Below are 19,991 nucleotides of genomic sequence, written 5' to 3'. Positions count from 1 at the left end.
CACTCATCTGGGCAATAATTTTTATTGATTCAATGAGACATTTCTACTGTATAGGTACACAGCTGTATAACATACACGTGCACTGAGTTAGTTACTTCACCTCTCTCCAAATGAATCCAAAGTGCAAAACCACCCCCTAGCGGTGACTCCACATTTAGTGGGCTGGGAAACCACACTTACGGAATAAGAGACACACCATCATCCCTTGTGCACTTGTGCTGCTTGCTGACGTGGGCTTGGGTAAGTGAACTGGACGCGTCCAGGCCTAGCTAATGACATTTATTTGTTAAACCTTAAGTATTGGTTGGTACAGAATGGGGGGAAGAAAAAAAAATGTCTATGGTTAGGTAGGTAGGTAGGTAGGGTCAACGGTTACAAGAGTCCACATCCGTCTACAATCAGAAGTTAAAATATTCATAAAAAAAAAATTAGAATAATAATTATTTTCCTTATAAACAGCAAATTACTCATTTAATTTTAAAAAGATATGCGGTATGACCTAAAAAAAAACCAAAAACAAACAAAACAACCAAAACCAATCATGTGCAATTAATGGAATACTCTTCTCCTGAAGTGATGGTCATGCAGATAACCCCGTTAAGCACAGGAGCGCCTCTCCATCCTTTCCTCCTAATTTCTACCCGCCTCTTGTTCTCCACAAAGGCTGAACAATACACCACAAAGACCAGGTTTCTGCGTTCAGTAGTTTCAGTAGTAATGAGGCGGTGGTTGAGATTGTCCACACCTGTCGTGATGAATTTCTGCACAGCCGCCTCACACAAGGCTCCAGCACCTCCTCTGACCACATCTGTCCAGAAGATCCAGCAGAACTGTAGTTGAGTTGTTTTTCTGTTGCCCAGCAGAGGACGCTAAAGGAGTCACCGTGGCTGCTGTCTGTCTGCTCCTCCTGCAACTTGCCTGCCCCGCTGCTAGGACACCTGTTCCACCGGCCTCATCTGCACATCTCCAATCTGACAAAACGCACAGGGACATGTCGGCCACACAAATAAATCACTGCTGACCACGTACTGGGATTTGAACCAAGAATGACTGATGAGTGTAGTATCCATACAACGTGTCCTCCCAGTAAAAGTACTTTTACATGACAAATGTGCTGTTGGATGGAGGCGCTGATGGTAACGGAGAGCTAGTGAGAGGGTGAACGGAGCTCACCTGAACGTGGGGAGGAGCGCTGAGGACATATGTGACTGTGCTGGCTATGTCCTCCGCTTTCAAGCACTGGAGAAGGAAGAATGGAGCCATAAATAACCCCACCGGGGTATTTCCATATGTGGTGGCGGCGGTGGGTACCGTTGGTTTACACCGAGTCGAAAACACGCAGACTTACTTTTATACTCTCGTACACCGCAGCTGCTTTCTCTGGGTCGCTGTTGTGTTGCCGGAAGGCAAACTCGGTCTCCACTATTCCTGGGGAGATACACTACACGGAGAAGCGAATCAGTGGACACTTTTACGACACGTCTACACACAAGCTGACACAAAACAGGGCCAAGGTTAGGATTCCAAGAACAACTGTTAAACTGGCATTTGGTCTCAAGTAGTTTTTTAATTTTATTTTATTTTCTTCCCAATTGTACCCGTCCAATGTACCCCACTCTTCCGAGCTGTCCCGGTCGCTGCTCCACCCCCTCTGCCGATCCGGGGGGGGGGCTGCAGACTACCACACGCCTCCTCCTCCGATACATGTGGAGTTGCCAGCCGCTTCTTTCACACTATCCCAACCCCCTGAACAGGCACTCTGACCGACCAGAGGAGGCGCTAGTGCAGTGACCAGGACACATACCCACATCCGGCTTCCCACCTGCAGACCCGGCCAATTGGGTCTGTAGGGACGCCTGACCAAGCCGGAGGTAACACCGGGATTCGAACCGGCGCTCTCCGTGTTGGTAGACAATGGAATGGACCGCCACGCTACCCGGATGCCCTCTCTTGAGCGTTTTGATCACCTTGTCTAAAGCATCGGCAGTTTTATTTTCAAATCCAGCATCATGGTTCAGATTTCCTTTAAACTGCGATACAAACTTGATTCTGATGTTTTACATTATTTCTACTTAACCTTTACCTGGACAGGTAATCTCACTGAGACGCGGGGGGTCTCATTCTCAAGAGACCCGGTCAAGACAAAAGCAGCGGTTCAACACAAAGTTACAGTCAGGACATTCAGTTCAGGGACAAAATATAACACCCGTCATAAAAGTGCAAAGTGCCCAAACGGTAGTCAGATTTTAAACACGACGTAAAGAGCAAACTCCCACAGACGCTCTCCAGACTCTGTAGTAGTTTAAAATGCCCCCGGGAACCACGCTGGACAGCTTCAGTTCCTGCTGTAGCGTATTCCAGGCTGAGGGGGCAGAGTAGGAAAAGGCCTTTTTACCAAATTCGGTAGAGACTGAGGGAATGGAGAGTGACAAAGCCCTGGGGACGTAGGACAGGGCAGCACTGTTTACGGGATATTTAAGTGGCTAAATAAGTGGGCAGTAGTCAAAGGATGGATTTATAAATGAGGTTATACCAGCAGAAAGTTCTGCACATGAATAATGACCAGTTCACTACAGAATACAGAGTATGTGAGTCCCATCTGTGACAAATGTAGGGGGGGGGTGAGGCTTCCCTTATCCACATGTTCTGGGTGTGTCCTAGACTTGAAAAATACTGGGAAGATGTCTTCCAAACCTTATCCCTAACCCTCAATTTCAAACTAGAACCTAACCCTCTGGTCGCCCTGTTTGGCGCCACTGGCAAGGATGACGTACACCTGACCCCATCCAAACGCCGCATGTTGTCCTTCGCTTCTCTATTGGCCAGGCGTGCAATATTGCTGAGATGGAAGGATGCTGCCCCGCCCACCCACACTCAGTGGCTGAACGGTATTATGTCCTGTTTAAACCTAGAAAAGATCCGCTACTCAGTCTGTAACTCCAAGTGCCAAAAGGTGTGGAGACCTTTCCTTGCATACTTTTAAGACTCTCCAGCCAAACTAAAGAATTATTGCCCCATTCTCTTCTGCTTTTTGTTTTTGTTGATTTATGTCAGTAATATAACCTGTGAAAGTCTTCCAGTTCCTAAACCCCCATCTTCCATTTACTGACCCACCTATTTTTCTTTCTTTTCTAAATCCTAAACCTGACTTTCAGCACTTTCCTGTTTCACTCCAGGGACGAGATATACCCTCTTACATACAGCGTCCCGGCTTGTAGATGGGGGTGGGGGGGTGATTGGGGATAAGATTGTCATGTTCCTATATCATTTTTACATAGTGTAAATCTGACATATCATGCACTTGTTTTAAAATCTTTGTAAGTATCGCTTGTTGTTTAAAATCCAATAAGAATATCTTTGAGGAAAAAGAATACAGAGTATAATGTGTGCGAGGGGTTTACAACCAGTTGTGAACCTCAGAGCTCTGTGATGGACAACATCCAACAGATGGAGAGAGTGGGCTGAGGCGTTCATGTACTAAACATCCCCATAGTCCTAGGAAAGTCAAGAAAGTGGCAGCAACAAGCTGTTTCCTAGCATTAAAGGGAAAAAAATTGTTCCTAAAAAAGAAGCCCAATTTTAATTTCAATTTCCTTAAAAGATGAGCAATATGAAATAGGCTTTCATCAATTGTATTACATTACATTACAGTCATTTAGCCGACGCTTTTATCCAAAGCGACTTACAATAGTGCATTTAACGTAGGAAATCAGGAGAACTACTAGTCATCTACTAGTGCATCTAAACAAGCATCTAAGAGCAAAACCAGTGCTAAAGTAAAAGCGCAAGAAAGAGATTTTTTTTGTTTTTTTAAATGAGCGAATACAATAAGTGCTAAGAACAAGTAACAGGGTCGTAGTTCTTGAAGAGGTGAGTTTTCATCCTGCGCCGAAAGATGGGCAGTGACTCCACTGTCCTGACATCAGTGGGGAGTTCATTCCACCACTGTGGGGCCAGGACAGAAAAGAGCCGGGACCAGGTCGATCGGCAGCAGGGGCCTCTGAGCGACGGGGCAACCAGGCGTCCCGAGGCAGCACAGCGAAGTGGTCAGGCAGGGGTGTAGGGCTCGACCATGGCCTGGAGATAGGAAGGAGCTGTTCCTTTCACTGCCCTGTAGGCTAGCACCAGCGTCTTAAACTGGATGCGAGCAGCTACTGGGAGCCAGTGTAGGGACATGAGAAGGGAGGTTGTGTGGGAGAACTTAGGGCGGTTGAACACCAGACGAGCTGCAGCTTTCTGAACAAGCTCCAGAGGTCTGATGGCCGACGCCGGGGTGCCAGCAAGGAGGGAGTTGCTGTAGTCCAGCCGGGAGATGACCAGAGTCTGGATGAGCATCTGTGCCGTCTCGTCGGTGAGGAATGGGCGAATCCTCCTGATGTTATAGAGGAGAAATCTGCAGGAGCGAGCAACCGATGCAACGTTTGCAGCAAACGACAGTTGGTCGTCCAGGATCACACCCAGATTCCTCGTAGTCCGAGTTGGCGTCACCACGGTGTTGTCAATGGTGATGGCCAGGTCTCAGTGCGGGCAACCTTTCCCTTGTATTACTTAAATATATGTAGTTGGTCACAATCTCAATAGGGGTGCCTTGTGCAGACATGATACAGGGAAGAACAGCCGGCACCATCCTTTTTTTTTATAGAAAAGAACATGGCCTTAGTTTTGTCTGCACTTAACACAAGTCTGAGGTGGGACGGGTGTGACTGAATAGTGTCAAATGCAGACTGCAGATGTTCAAATGCCAGGGCAACAGTGCTTGCACAAAAATATACAAAAGTATCATCAGCATAAAGATGTACAGATGCATTAATATTTTGACCCACATCATTCACAGAAATAGTGAAAAGGGTGGGTCCTAAACCTGAACCTTGTAGCACACCTTTGGTGACAGTAAGAAAGCTGGAGGAAAGACCTGCACACATTGCGTACGGCTGGAGAAGTAATTTGAAAACCAACCAACAGTTTTGGTCTGACGGGCCTATATCTGATAAGGCATAAAATGCCATGGTCAGCAGTATCAAGCACCTTGCACTGAGAACTGAGGCCTGATGAAACAGACTACTTACTGTGGCTCTGATGTGGGTGTTAGCTTCTCGGAGTTCTTGCCTCAGCCCCTCAGTTAGTGCCGTCACAGCATATTTAGTAGCAGAGTAGAAGTGCACGTCAGCACTTGGTACAACTCTGTGCCCACTCATGCTACAACAAGAACGAAATAAAGAGCTGAGCATGGAAACCCAAAACTTTGGACTTTTAAGCACATTTATGTTGTCAGAATTCACCCTAAAATGAATTTGAGGTCGCCCACCTCAGTATTGGAAGTCTACAAGTGCAAATGTTCAGAGGTCATTCTGATCAGTACAGCCAACCTGCCCAATGCTTAAAACATCTCCAGAAATGTCCCCTTCACTTTACCTGCATGTTTCCTTCAACTGTTGCTCCATCTTACACGTCTGCAATGCTAATCTTCCAATAGCATTAGCATTTCACTGTCAACGTTCCCTTTAAGTGGCATAGAATCACCTCTGTCTGGCACTTTTTGGACTGGTCCGACATTTATTTTGATGCTTTTCTTACTCACTTGGGATATAGCTAGTTAGCCAGCTAATAACTTTACACAAGGGCTAAATCTCATAATTAACTCAAACCACTTCCGATTGACCTTTCAGTCTTAAGCAGACTATTCTAAGACAGTGTGTAATGAGTGCATAAATACATCTGGCCTGGGGTTGGGAGGCAGGCAGGTTGCATAAACTACCTGTTAATGTTGATGATGTGGCCGTCATCCACGTTTCTCTCCTTCATTGATTTGTAGGCTTCGCGGGTACAGATTGACAAAGCTAAGACATTCACCTGTAAGACAACAGCAACCTTTCAGTTACTGCATTATGTTAACAGATTCTTGTGTAATGTCGTGAAGTAATAATATATGATGGCTATTGGTTATTACATGGTTATTACATCATGATTGCCATCTTACAATATCTCATCGGTGGTATATTGTGAAATCAATAACTGACTGTCTCAAATGACATACCCACCATGGCTTCACCTCAACTCTCTGAGCCTAACTGAGTCACTGTGTCAGATCACGTGAACCGGTGTTCCCTGTCTGGCTTACGGCCTCTGAGCTGCCACAGTGACATTGAGAGATGGCCGTTTAAAGCTAAAGTGGTGGTAAGATGGGGGGGGGGGTAACTAAACAAGGTCAGCGTGCAGATTACGCTGGCTAAAAATACAATGCTGTGCACATTCACCTGGCTGCTATGGCAACGGGTGGGAAAGGGTTGAGAAACGCTGCAACTTTTGAGAATAGTCCAAAATTCAACAAGTCACAATCAAACTGCGATGAAATGGCCCCAACAAGGGAAGTGGTACCGGCTTCCACAAGAAGGGCTTTACGCTGTTCTGATGCCTTTTCTTGTAACCAATGAAACAAGGAGGGAGGGTGTGTGTGTGTACGTATGTGCACATGAGCCCGTGTGTGAACAGGTTTGCGTTGCTATACGTGCTGCCTTTACTCAGTGTAGCAACACGTGGCTCACGAGAACCCGGCTTTCACTCACAGTGGGGAGCCAGTTCGGCCCCTCCCTCTGTTCTGTGACCGGGATGAGGAGCTTTACTGTTTTAATGAACATAAAACCAGTAGCTAACAAGACGAAAAAAAACAAGAGTACATGAATGAAAAAATATGTAGCCAACTACGGCTGACGATGCTTTTTTTTTTTTTATTTCTGTTGCACTTCAGAATCATAAATCTTATGTTCTTTTCGGCTGCTGATAAGCCTCGTATACTCTGTTACTGAATATGCTGTGGAAGGACATTTTAACAGCAAGAGGAAAACCCTGAATTACATCATTCTAAACTACGGATGACTTGGCTAATCAAAGCAGCCTTGTACAGACACAGAGGAAAGGCAAGAGAAATGGTCAAAATTAAGGAAAAATGGTGAAGTGATGGATTTTGTTTCATTTCCAATGCTAAAGTCATCCACTTCAGGGGCTTCATTCATCAATTGTACAAATTTGCTCTTGCACACCCATGGGATTTTTTTTTTAGCCCTGAGTTTTGTCTGACAGACCAGTGTAGAATCTGGCTAACCCCTGAATTTAGACACCAACTAGCTAACACTGGTGTCTTTGCAAGCCTGAGTGATTGCTCCTTGCAAGAGGTACACAATAGATGTTGGGGGGAAGGAATTACAGATAACCACCAGGCTTTGCTGCTGCCTGTCAAACAATCTGGAGGGCTAAAAATTCCGTCGGTGTGCAAGAACACGTTTGTATGTACGTACGACTGATGAATGAGGCCCCTGGTCACTTAAAGGGGGAATTGTGGCGCCTCTGTAGCCAAATGGTTACAGCGCACGCCACATGATCGCAACTGTCGCCGGTTCAATTCCAGCCGGCGACCTTTGGTACATGTCATACCCCCCCACCCCCATCCCCATTTCCTATCTGCCTCTTCACTGCTGCTAACTAATAAAGGGTAAAAAAAATGCCCCAAAATATCAATTAAAAAAAAAACAAAAGTGGAATTTTAAAATTCATCCGTGTTTTATGCTCCCTAACTGCAAAGTTTCTCTCTGTTTCACCATTTTGCTGCATAACGCAGACGGGCATGTCCGTGCATCTGGGACACACTCACGTCGATCATGTTCCTCCAGCCTTCCGTCTTGCCGCTGAGCAAAGGCTCGTTGTGGGCCAGGCCGGCGTTGTTGATGCACACGTCTACCCCCTGGTGCAATGTCTTGATGGCCGAGAACATGGACAGGATCTCATCCTCGTTGGACAGATCGCACTTGTAGGGGATCAGCGTGCCGCTGTAGCCTGCGCTCTGACACTCTGCCGCCAGCTTCTGAAAGACACAAGGCAAACGTACCGATGAATGCAACTGTGCAGGAGCGCGATTTGAAGGATTTTCCAATGCTTGACGACCCCGTTTCTTCTCAGGCGGCCAGTTTGGTTAAAATCAAGAATGAGAGTGAAACAAAACAGCTTAAACAAAAGTACCACAATTACCTCTCAGTACCATGAGAAGCACCCTATAGACAGATTCACTGAGAAATCTGTGAGGACACGAAACCACAGAAACAATCAACAGGACGACAAACTGTTGCTTTGGTCTGAGCAAGTTGTGTTAGTTGCCAAAGACGTTTTAACTGCATTTTCAAGTCAATCTATATAGCATCCTCATGTAGCGCAAAACCTACTGCAGTGTAACAGTCATGTTGTCTGTGTCTTGGCAGGATGATGCAACGGGTACAGGAACTGACCATGACCAAATATATGTAGGTTAAAACCATGACCCTCCATGTGTAAACGTGTAATGTCTACCGCCCTCTCAGAGTCGGGCAGGCTTTGACAGTCGGCTGACATGATCATGCTGCAGACGGGCGGACGGTCCAAACCCCAACCAGGTCAGCTGGCTGTCCAGGACAGCAGGGCTTTATGCGAGCAGACACAGATCCCACTTGCCAGGCACAGCTACATCCGTCACATGATGTCTCCCCCTGGAGGGGAGGTGGGTGATGATAAGGGCGGGGGTGGCAACAGCAGCAGAGCCTCTCCCATCTCGCCAGCCAAAGTGAACAGACATTGAGGAAATGGACTGCATACCCGCACTAAGTCCTGCCCATGGCCAGAGTCCAGACAGGTACAATAATTCAACACAGACATGCACATACCGCACACCCAGCTGAAAACCTTGTGTAGAATCTACCGGTTATCAACCGAGTTGGCTTGAAACCTCATACTAGGAGCCATACCACCCGTGGCCAGATCTCCCCGCTCGTTCTCTAAGCCGTTTAACCGGGATTATCCACAGAGATGGCATTACCTGAATTAAGCTGTCAAAACACTCAGACACTTCTGACACTTTTCTCTGCTGAAAGCACTTAAATTGCATGTCTCTAAGCGACACCCCTGCAGGGGAAACGGACGCCCTATCCTCAAGTCACAAAAGTTTAAACGTACGGGGTTCAAGAAATACGGCTCTGCTCGGCAGGAGTTAAGCCCGCAGTGTGTAAACCGGAGCTCTCCTAATTCCTCCGAGAGATTGGCATCGAGGCAAGCTCTTGGGGGAGGGTAGGAGCAGCGGGCATAAAGCCGCAGAGAACGTGTCAGACAGGTGTGGTCGCAAAAAGATCACAATCTTGTTTACCAAGCAAGGACCGTGAAGCTCCTCTGGACTAAGGGAGGGAGGTTACTGTGAAGAGGAGGTCAAGTTGCTCTAGATGCTCAAGAATTAGCTGAGAGTACCAATGGTAGCTGGGTGGCAGGGCAGGAAGAACAAGACTTGTTGAGGTCAATGTAAATGACAGGAGGTGTCAGGCTGTGACTATGTGTGTGTGTGTTTGTGTGTGTGTGTCCTGGTACCTGCTAGCTATGTTCCTCCTGGCCATGCCTGCAGCACTGTGCAGCATATGGCATAACAAAATAAAAGACAGGCCAGGAAATGCATCAGCAGTACACACAGGCTAATTTCCTTGGCATATGTGGTGTGTGTGTACGAAACGGCACACCAACATGCTGACTCAGTGAATATGTAATAGTCCGATTGCCGCACGGGTAAAATAATCATGCATACTATTACCGGCAGACAGATCAGAGTGAAATATACCCAAACAGGATCGTTTCATAAGCTGCCGACTCACATAAAACAAATTTAACCCCACCTGCTTCTGCCTCCTCCCTCACCACTTGCACAGCTACGATAAGAGCAAGCGCTGCAAGGAAATGACAATCTGCTCACTGACATAGGTCATTTCTCCAGATACGCCTGAATTGGGAATTTGCCTCAGAATGATGCATTATCAGCTAGCTAGCAAGCCGGGCAGAGGTTAAGTCGCTTGATATCTCCTGCGCTACATGTGACTGATAGGGAGTGCTGTTTACAGACTGGTGTCATGAAGAGCGATTCCCGACGGGAACTCGAATCTGTGATGGAGTTCGCCTTTTTTTTCCCTCATCCAACAAATAACGTCGAAGCGATTCGATGTCTCATAAACGGGAAGGACAGTTCCATTAAAACAAGTCGGCGTGGGCTCGTGATCGACAGAGCACGAAAAGAAATCTAACAAATCCACGTACACAAATAAGTGTTTAATTATGTTTATGTGCACAGCAGATTAAAATAGGGGCCAGGGAGATAGCACATCTGTGAATAAATCCTACGGTGCTCTCTGTAACCCCGTGACATGTTCGCACAGTGTCATTAAAGTGATGCAGGCGGCTTTGGGAAGAATGCTGCAGGACCGAGGCCAGGTGTAATTTCACTGTGCAGCTGACCGTAATCGCTGTTGGCTCTGCTCAGCTGGATCTGAACACAATCAATCACATCACTGCACTTTCAGACAGCATCAGCGGCGGGATCCAGTCAAAACCAAATGACAACGCTCATCACGTTGCATAACTTTATCTGTCAGGGATGGCGTCCCCTCTCTATTTCTGCTCTGATGGTAGAGGGTGCATGAGACAGGCGGACCTCCTGTACCTGAGCAGCACACTCTTACAGAGACCTTCACTGTTCAACAAGGGCTGGTATAGTCACTCCACTATACATTTGGATCAGGATCAGGATCAGCAACACTTTGTCGTTTCATTTCATGCACGTGCATACATGAAATGAAGTGAAATGCCATTTTCCCCCAGCCCACAGCAGTACAACAATGAACACACATATCCAAACTAACACACATATCCAAACTAAACAACAACAAAAAAAAAATCACTGTCCAAGGGAACGAACGCCAGCCAAGATGACTGTCGGAACCGCCAGTCTGCATGGGTTAGCAGTTAGCTTAGCCCGTCCCGCTTCCTGTCAGACCGCCCTCGGCGTTTCCTCCTTGGATGCATCTCCAGGCAGGGGCCGTGGTCCCCGGGCCCACCGGACGAAGCAGACCAAGCTCTCCTAGCCAATCCGGCGCCAACTCTCCCAGCTAGACATCCTTCACACACCTCCCCGCACTCTTCACGACCACATCAAAAACACCACAGTCAACACTAGGTGAGGCCGCTGCCAGACCGCCCTCGGTGTTATCGGGAACTGCAGATCTGCATGGGCTTGCAGTTAGTTTAGTCTGTCCCGCTCTCCCAGCCGATCCAGCTCCAGCTCTGCCAGCCATCAAACAAAAACAAAACTTAGACGCAAACGTGGACAAAGACACTGCATGGACGGTACTGGGTAAGGCTGCCGCAAATGTGACTTCACACCGCCATCTTCTGACACCGGCACTGAGCGAGGCCACTCAAAAAAATCCTAAAATTTGAGTTATCTGATTTGAATACACAGGGAACACTACTGAGAAGCCACAGAAGTACAAAAAAAACCCCCTCAAAAACACAAAGAACAGACACCCCCCCCCCCTTTATGTGAATGGGAAAGAGGTAAAAATAAAGATGTGCTGCAAGGTGACAGGCTTCAAATGGGGAGTCTGGCTATATTGAGTCAGATCAATGTGACAGTGTGGCAGGCAGAGAGAGCTCCAGACTTAGAGTTTGACTCAGGAGGTCCGACAGACAAAACAGGGATGGTATTTATAAGTCAGTGGGCCTCCTCTCATTCTCTCCAAAGACGTTGCACTGATGGGCAGTTAAGGATTCAGTCAGTAACCTCCACCTCCACCTCCACCTCCACCACCCCTCCTCCACCATATCCGCTCAATACAATTTGGCCTGTCATGACACATTTTCATCCTCATTATCAGCACTGCTGTACAAGTGATTACAAGGAAAGAGTGTGCCAACGAGGGGAGGCCAGGGGCGAGAGAGTGAGAGAAAAGAAGACAAAAGGGGGGAAAATAGAGAAATGAGAACGATGTGAAGGAGGGGGGGGGAACTGCAAAAAGATTATATTATAATTAAAGTACCTGTAAGCAATTCTGGGCTTTATTTTGAAGACATCCTGCAAAAGAACCTGCCCCCTTCACTTCGGGCTGCACGAAGCCGGTGAACACGCAAACTGATTGACAGCAAGTAGCGACCAATGGAGACGCCGGCTTGCAAAGACCTCTCCTGATTGGCTGATGAGGCGCGAGTACAGAGAAACTGTTCCCTCTCTGTTTACAGCACCCAGGGCTGCCACAAACCAGATTTGTTTCTTAGTGCATCTACTTACCGGATAGCTGTTGGGATGTAGAAAAGAGTTTGGCCAGATATTATTAAAAAAGAAGGTTCAAAGTTAAAATCGCTGATAGTCACGTTAAGACAGCACCCAATAACGTGCCGACCAGAAGGGCCGCCTTAAAACTCAAACCACATGTGATAGTCCATTTACCTTCAACAGCTCAGCAATAACTTGAGCTATAAGTAACTCGGGCGTCCGGGGTGGCGTTGCAGTCTATTCCGTTGCCTACCAACACGGGGACCTTCGGTTCGAATCCCCGCGTTACCTACGGCTTGGTCGGGCATCCCTACAGACACAATTGGCCGTGTCTGCGGGCGGGAAGCCGGATGTGGGTATGCGTCCTGGTCGCTGCACTAGCGCCTCCTCTGGTCAGCCAGGGCGCCTGTTCTCACCATTAGGTGAGAAGAAGCGGCTGGCGACCCCACATGTATGGGAGGAGGCACATGGTAGTCTGCAGCCCTCCCCGGATCGGCAGACGGGGGGGGAAGAGCGACCGGGACGGCTCGTAAGAGTGGGGTAACTGGCCAGGTACAATTTGGGGGGGGGGGGCAAAGAAATATAAGCAACTCTCTCCCAAAGCCAGAAATAAAACACAAAAGAAATACAAGGTTCTGTTGTGTAACGCCGACAGACAGCTCCTGAAGCCAATCCACCGACACGTCCTTTGAGGCTGACCTCCTGGACTCATAAGGTGTTTGTCTAAGGAAGTGTTTTCCTTTCCCTGAAGCTATCATTAACAAAGCTTCGTCTCGTTTCAGCCCTTCTGGACACCCTTCGGTCCCCGAATCTAAAATCTATCACGGTGGGTTATATCCAACGACTACAGCAGAGGGAAAGGGGGACGGCGGGGCCATTATCGCTTCCTCACGCAAGGAAAGGCTATCCCCAAAAGGTCTAAAGGTCGACCAGGGAGGTTTTATGGCGCCTCCCGGAGCGCCATCTGATCAAGATTGAGACGCGCCAGAAACCGGTCCTCGAAGCCACGTTGTTAGCGGCGACGCGCAACGTGGGTGCTGAAGCCTTCCCCCGGAGTATTCGGAGCGAAGTTTGGTGAAACCACGGAGCGAATCGCCGCAGCTGGCAGGCGCCCGAGAATAAGCGGCGCGGATGTTAAAAGCTCTTTCTGAGCCGGCACGGTTGGATCTCAAATCCAACAAAAAAAGAAAACAAACAAGAGAAGAAAAAGGGGATGGAGCAGGCAGCCAGGTGTTGTGTAACCAACGGCGGCGACCAGTGTGGCAGGGTTTCATTTTCCAGCGCTGTGTGACAAAGCCCAGGCAGAGACAGGAGGGCCTTAGTGTAAATAAGGGAGCGAACTGGGCCCCGTCAGCCGCCGTGCCAACGAGGAGGGTGCAGCCTCGGTTTTCCCCCCGCTAGTCATTAAAACACGGTGGCCTGGTCTCACGCTCTCCTCTGTGCTCACGCGGGTGGTGCACGGACGGGGCCTGAAGTCAGAAACGCTGCACCGGCGTTGTCCTTGTTTATTGTTGTAACGCGACTGCTGCAGGCGAAACGCACTGAGGGCTGAGGGCTCTCTGGCGAAGCGGCGTGGATCTCCGCGGTGTGCTATTTCAGCACAGGACGCGGCGCCGTCAGCTCAGCCGTTTGGCCCGCAGCACAAACGCCCCGCTCTCGCCATAGGCATGAGGGCGACTCCTCTCACACACAAACACACACAAACACACACACACAAGCCAGATCCTTATGTTTTCCCAATGAGGGTTGTGATGATCCGCTGTGGCGACCCCTAATGGGAACAGCCGAAAGTAGATATATATGTACTATGGTCCCGTGGTGTAACGGTAAGCACTCTGGGCTTTGAGTCCAGCGATCGGACTTCAAGTCTCTGTGGGAATGGGGGTCCGGGTGGCGTGGCAGTCTATTCGGTTGCCTACCAACACGGGGAACGCCGGTTCGAATCCCTGTTTTACCTCCGGCTTGGTGGGGCATCCCTACAGACACAATTGGCCGTGTCTGCGGGTGGGAAGCTGGATGTGGGTATGTGTCCTGGTCGCTGCACTAGCGCCTCCTCTGGTCGGTCGGGGCGCCTGTTTGCGGGGGGGGGGGAACTGGGGGGATTAAGCGTGATCCTCCCACGCGCTACCCCCCCCCCCCCCCGGTGAAACTCCTCACTGTCAGGTGAAAAGAAGCGGCCGGCGACTTCACATGTATGGGAGGAGGCATGTGGTAGTCTGCAGCCCACCCCGGATCGGCAGAGGGGGTGGAGCAGAGGGGGTGGAGCAGCGACCGGGACAGCTCAGAAGAGTGGGGTAATTGGCTGGATACAATTGGGGAGAAGAAGAAAAAACAGTCTCTGTGGGACCTTTGCAGCTTTCTTGGCAGCACGGTGGCCCAGTGGTTAGCACTGTTGCCTCACAGCAAGAAGGTCCCGGGTCCAAACCCCAGGCCGACCCGGGTCCAAACCCCAGGCCGACCCGGGTCCAAACCCCAGACCAACCCGGGTCGTTTCTGTGTGACGTTTGCATGTTCTCCCCATGTCCACGTGGGTATCCTCCGGGTGCTCCGGTTTCCCCCCCCCCCCATCAAAAAGACATGCATGTTAGGGTTAATACTGCCGCCTGTGCACCCCTGAGCAAGGCAGTGTAAAGAAGGACTGGAGCTGGTCCCCGGGCGCGGCAGCTGCCCGCTGCTCCTATACAGTAGGGTGGGCTGAATGCAGAGAACCAATGTCATTGTAACCTGTACAACGACAAAATATAGTGGCTTTTTTCTCTTCTTCTTCGTCTTCTTTACACCAACGTCTTGCTGTGCAGTTGGCCCTCCATCTACTTGTTGCAAACCCATGACGGGAGAGTCTTACTGGAGCTTGTACGGGGTAAAAAAAAGCCTTTCAAATCAAGCCACGTCTACTCAGTATGCAGACTTGGAACTTGGAGCAGGCCCTACAATCTTTCCAATATCAAACAAGTGGCCGCTGACAAACCGAACTTGGCAACCAGTGCACCTTCTTTCTCCTTAGCCCCACCACCCAGCCAGCCAGCCAGCCAGACTTCTGCTTCTCTAAACATGAACTTGATGAACCCGCTGTGTCTATGTGATGCAGCCTCATTCAGTCCTTTTGTTTTTTTGTTTCAGTTTTCACCCCAATAGTATCTGCCCCAATCCAGGGGGGGGGGCGCCCCGCCTGACCAGAGGAGGCGCTAGTCTAGTGCAGTGACCAGGACAAATACCCACATCCGACTTCCCAACCGCAGACACGGCCAATCGTGTCGGTAGAGACGCCCAACCAAGCCGGAGGTAACACGGGGATTCGACTCGCCGACCCCCCAAGTGTTCTCATTCAGTCCTTGGACAGGGCAGGAAGCAGCCCGCGTCACACCATCATAACGTCCCGTTTCAGCAGGAGGCCTGGGAGGGAACATAAGAGGCACTTAAGCTCGCACCTGTAGAGATGACAGGTTCAGGCAGGGCGGCTGAGGGCCGGTAGAAAGGGGGAGAACTCGCAGGGGTCACCCAGCTGTCTGACCCGCTCAGACACCGTATGACACCCGGATGAGCTTGTGATATGAAAACACAAGCATGAAGTAGACTAACGTTGCTAGAGGTAGCTCAGACCGGGCAAATAATTCAATATTGTTGTTCGCCGTTGTTCAATTGTACTGCATTGAGAAGCAATTCGGACACATCATGCTGTGATACACAGTTTTGTTTTCTCACAAAATGAGGTCTGAAATATTTGAGGGAGCATTATCTGAAAACTAGTCTTGGTTCAGTGTTATACGTTACCTTACCAAGATTATTTTCCATACCGGCCAGCACTGGTGGCAGGACAGACTGCCTGGAGCTGCGCTCGAGGAGGTTAACACCGAGGGCGGTCTGACAGGACGCGGAAGCGGGGCAGGCTAAGCTAACTGCTAGCCCATGCAGACCGGCAGTTCCGACAACACCGAGGGCGGACTGGCGGCGGCCTCGCCTAGCCTTGACTGTGTTTTTAGCGTCATCGTGTGGAGTGCGGGGAGGTGTGTCGAAGGTGTCTGGCTGGGAGAGCTGGCGTTGGATCGGCTGAGGGAACCTGGTCTGCTGGGCCCAAGGATCACGGCCCTGACCAGAGCTGCAGCCGAAGAGGAAACACCGAGGGCGGTCTGACAGGAAGCGGAAGCGGGGCAGGCTAAGCTAACTGCTAGCCCATGCAGACCGGCAGTTCTGACAGTCGCCCTGGCTGGCGTTGGTTCTCCGGGTCAGTGATTGTTTGTTGTTTAGTTTAGATATATGTGTCAGCTTGGATATATGTGTTCTTGTAGTTTTTGGGTGTGTGTTTTTGTCTGTCGTGGCACTGCTGTGGGCTGGGGAAAACGATGCTTCGCTTCATTTCACGTTGTGTGCAAGTGCATGAAACGAAACGACAAATCAAGTGTTTCTGATTCCCATTCACTCTATTGATTATCTTTGGTGGCATCATCAATTCTTATTATGACAGTCCTGAATTAAACAAAATAAAAAGAAAATATAAGTAGAAATACATAGTAGCCCAAAAAGATCTGTTGTATGTTGACATTTGGTCCAATATGGGGAAAGAGCAGAAAAAACATGTTGCTGTTGAGTTAGGCATCAAAATTAGTTTTGAAAAACTACAGAAAATGGAGTTTACCCAATTTCCCCTCGGGGATGAATAAAGTATTCTGAGTCTGACTGACAAGAGACATGAGCTGACGTGAGATTTAGCACATAGCATTCATGGTGGTATGGTTTGTTTTGCAATACGCCCCAACCTGAAAGATTAGTGAATTACAAACGACCAAAACACAGAGGCTGAACAAATTCCAGCTTCATCTTACTACATTTACATTGGAAATATAATTTCTCAATTAGACCTTGATTTCTGAATTAGACCTTGATTTCTGAATTAGACCTTGATTTCTGAATTCGACCTCGTCATTCTCAACATGATTTACTGGTGTTTTCTGTTCAACCGCTCAAATCAAGTGTCTTGTCACAGCACTGGGCAGTTTAAGTAGGGAAATGTTTTGAAAAGCTTGTTTTTCCACTGTGATTTCTGACGCGTTTTGCTTCTTAAAGCGGCCGATCTAATCCACCAACAAGCTGAAACCCCATCTAGGAACGGGTTACATGCGGAGGTCCAACTGACCCCAACAGGGGCATGCAGGTGTCATAGCAACTAGGGGGTGCTGAAAAGCACAGATCACATGGGTCCATCTTGACTTGGTCTCTAAGGAAATTAAATCCCTAATGGGTGTTATCCCAGCAAGCTGATGCCCATCCCGAAACAAGCACATATAGGCGACACCTTCAAAACATCCACAACTGCAGCGTTGAGGCTTATGCACTGTATATTGTCGTTCGTTGCTCGTTTTATCGTTTTTTTGCTTACTGTTTTTATGGTCTTATTTTTTAACAATTTGACTCTTGTGAAGCACTTTGTGACCTTGCTCTGTGAACGGTGCCACTACTACTACTACTACTACTACTACTACTCCTACTACTACTTTCGGCTGCTCCCGTTAGGGGGCGCCACAGCGGATCATCCGTTTCCATCTCTTCCTGTCCTCTGCGTCTTCCTCTGTCACACCAGCCACCTGCATGTCCTCCCTCACCACATCCATAAACCTCCTCTTTGGCCTTCCTCTTCTCCTCTTCCCTGGCAGCTCCATATTCAGCATCCTTCTCCCAATATACCCAGCATCTCTCCTCCACACATGTCCAAACCATCTCCATCTTGCCTCTCTTGCTTTGTCTCCAAACCGTCCAACCTGAGCTGTACCTCTAATATACTGGTTCCTAATCCTGTCCTTCTTCGTTACTCCCACTGAAAATCTTATCATCTTCAGCTCTGCCACCTCCAGCTCCTCCTCCTGTCTTTTCATCAGTGCCACTGTCTCCAAACCATATAACATAGCTGGTCTCACAACCATCTTGTAAACCTTCCCTTTAACTCTTGCTGGTACCCTTCTGTCACAAATCACTCCTGACACTCTTCTCCACCCACTCCACCCTGCCTGCACTCTCTTCTTCACCTCTCTCCTGCACTCCCCGTTACTTTGGACAGTCGACCCCAAGTATTTAGCTGTGAACGATGCTATACTTACTATATTAAAAAAGGGTATGTTGAGGAGGATGTGAAAGTACTATAAACTCTCTGGTGCAGTATCTCAGGGAGCATGATGGATTGTCAGATGGATACGCATCTGTCTGCTCACAGCTCAAGAGGAAAACCTTAAGTCAGTGGGAAAATGTTCCGCATGGGTAAAGAGAAAAGGTAGCGAGTCACGAGGCGATCAGATGAGCTCGGGGGAAAATTGACAGCAAATAAAACACCTGCGGCGCAGGTGCAAAGACGGTACCTCAGTGATTTAATGATCCTTCCTCACAACCAACAGTTACTGACACAGCAAGAAGACACGGACGGTCGTAAAGACGATCCGCCGAGTCATCGCATTGTACATTTAAGTAGGATTCAATAACACAAAGTTCAAACTCTTTATCCTACATCACACACATGCCACTATCATGATAACAACTTCACTTTAAAAGGGATGAACAAAACAAGCCGGTGGAGGAACGGGGAGCTCAAATCTTTGCCGGTGTGAAACGTGTTAGTGGTAAGACAGCTGGGGACTGGCAGGCCCTTCACAACCTGAGGGAGGGCGGCGGCGGGGGGGGGGGGGGGTAAACCACCGTGACTGCTTCTCATAGAAACAGTGGATGTTGGGCAGAACTCAGGACTCTGTTGGGCCAAGTCGACCAACACAGATGTGAAGGCAAAGAAAAATGCCCTCGTCCATTATTTAAATGTCTCACTTTAAAGCATGACTTAGCACCTCCACATCTCCTCCAGAATAGGCACAAAGCTGCACTTAATGGCGTTACAAAGCCGTGCCCAAGTTGAGAAGTGGGGGAGGCCATCGGCAGAGAAAGTCTTCAAACAACTGCCCAACAGCAAGACAAATATGACAACCTACAGATGTGCCTACATTCATCCATCCATTAGCCAAACCGCTTATCCTGCTCTCAGGGTCGCGGGGATGCTGGAGCCTATCCCAGCAGTCATCGGGCTGCAGGGGGGGGGGGACACCCTGGACAGGCCGCCAGTCCATCACAGGGCCCACACACACACATTCACATCTAGGGACAATTTAGTACGGCTGACTCACCTGACCTACAGGTCTTTGGACTGTGGGAGGAAGCTGGAGCACCCGGAGGAAACCCACGCTGAAACAGGGAGAACATGCAAACTCCACACAGAGGACGACCCGGGACGACCCCCAAGGTTTGACAACCCCGGGGCTCGAACCCAGGACCTTCTTGCTGTGAGGTAACCGTACTAACCGCTGTGCCACCATGCCGCCCAAATACTAAATTGTCCCTAGATATGAATGTGTGTGTGTGTGTGTGTGTCGGCCCTGTGATGGCCTGGCAGCCTGTCCAGGGTGTCTCCAGCCTGCCGCCCAGCGACTGCTGGAATAGGCTCCAGCATCTCCGTGACCCTGAGAGTGCAGGATAAGTAGTCCAGATAATGGATGGATGGATGGACGGATATATATATATATATATATATATATATATATATATATATATATATATATGTGTGTGTGTGTGTGTGTGTGTGTGTGTGTGTGTGTGTGTGTGTGTGTGTGTGTGTGTGTGTGTGTGTGTGTGTGTAAGAAGCATATACAGAACTAAAAATGTAAAAGGGACATTCTACCAGAATGTCCATGGGTTGCAAATAGACCAGAATAAATGGCAGCAAATAGAGCTGTATTTATGAGTAACTGTACTATTATGATATTCCAGTACTTATGAGGCTATATTCATATTCTGATATACAGTCCTTGGTTGAGATAATGTCACTTTTAAGGCAATTCTACTTGCATTAAGGCTGTTTGATACT

At 48.7% G+C, this 19,991-nt stretch overlaps 1 protein-coding gene across 2 annotated transcripts in view; it reads right to left on the bottom strand.

Moving 5' to 3' along the window:
- Positions 1 to 12: 12 nt before the first annotated feature.
- Positions 13 to 19,991, bottom strand: part of dhrs11a (dehydrogenase/reductase 11a) — a 42,783-nt gene continuing 22,804 nt past the window's right edge. The window contains exons 2-7 of one of the 2 annotated variants that reach the window (XM_056284430.1): positions 7,646 to 7,855; positions 5,756 to 5,850; positions 5,067 to 5,196; positions 1,349 to 1,441; positions 1,174 to 1,239; positions 13 to 971 (exon numbers count right to left, since the gene is read on the bottom strand). In XM_056284430.1, the coding sequence (XP_056140405.1) occupies positions 930 to 971; positions 1,174 to 1,239; positions 1,349 to 1,441; positions 5,067 to 5,196; positions 5,756 to 5,850; positions 7,646 to 7,855 (636 nt within the window). In that variant the 3' untranslated portion in view covers positions 13 to 929. The remainder of the gene's footprint in view (positions 972 to 1,173; positions 1,240 to 1,348; positions 1,442 to 5,066; positions 5,197 to 5,755; positions 5,851 to 7,645; positions 7,856 to 19,991) is intronic. The other variant, XM_056284431.1, reaches the window with a different exon arrangement.

Source organism: Lampris incognitus, chromosome 8 (assembly GCF_029633865.1).
Source record: "Lampris incognitus isolate fLamInc1 chromosome 8, fLamInc1.hap2, whole genome shotgun sequence".
Taxonomy (NCBI): Eukaryota; Metazoa; Chordata; class Actinopteri; order Lampriformes; family Lampridae; genus Lampris; species Lampris incognitus.
This window is presented reverse-complemented; position numbering and strand designations above follow the sequence as displayed.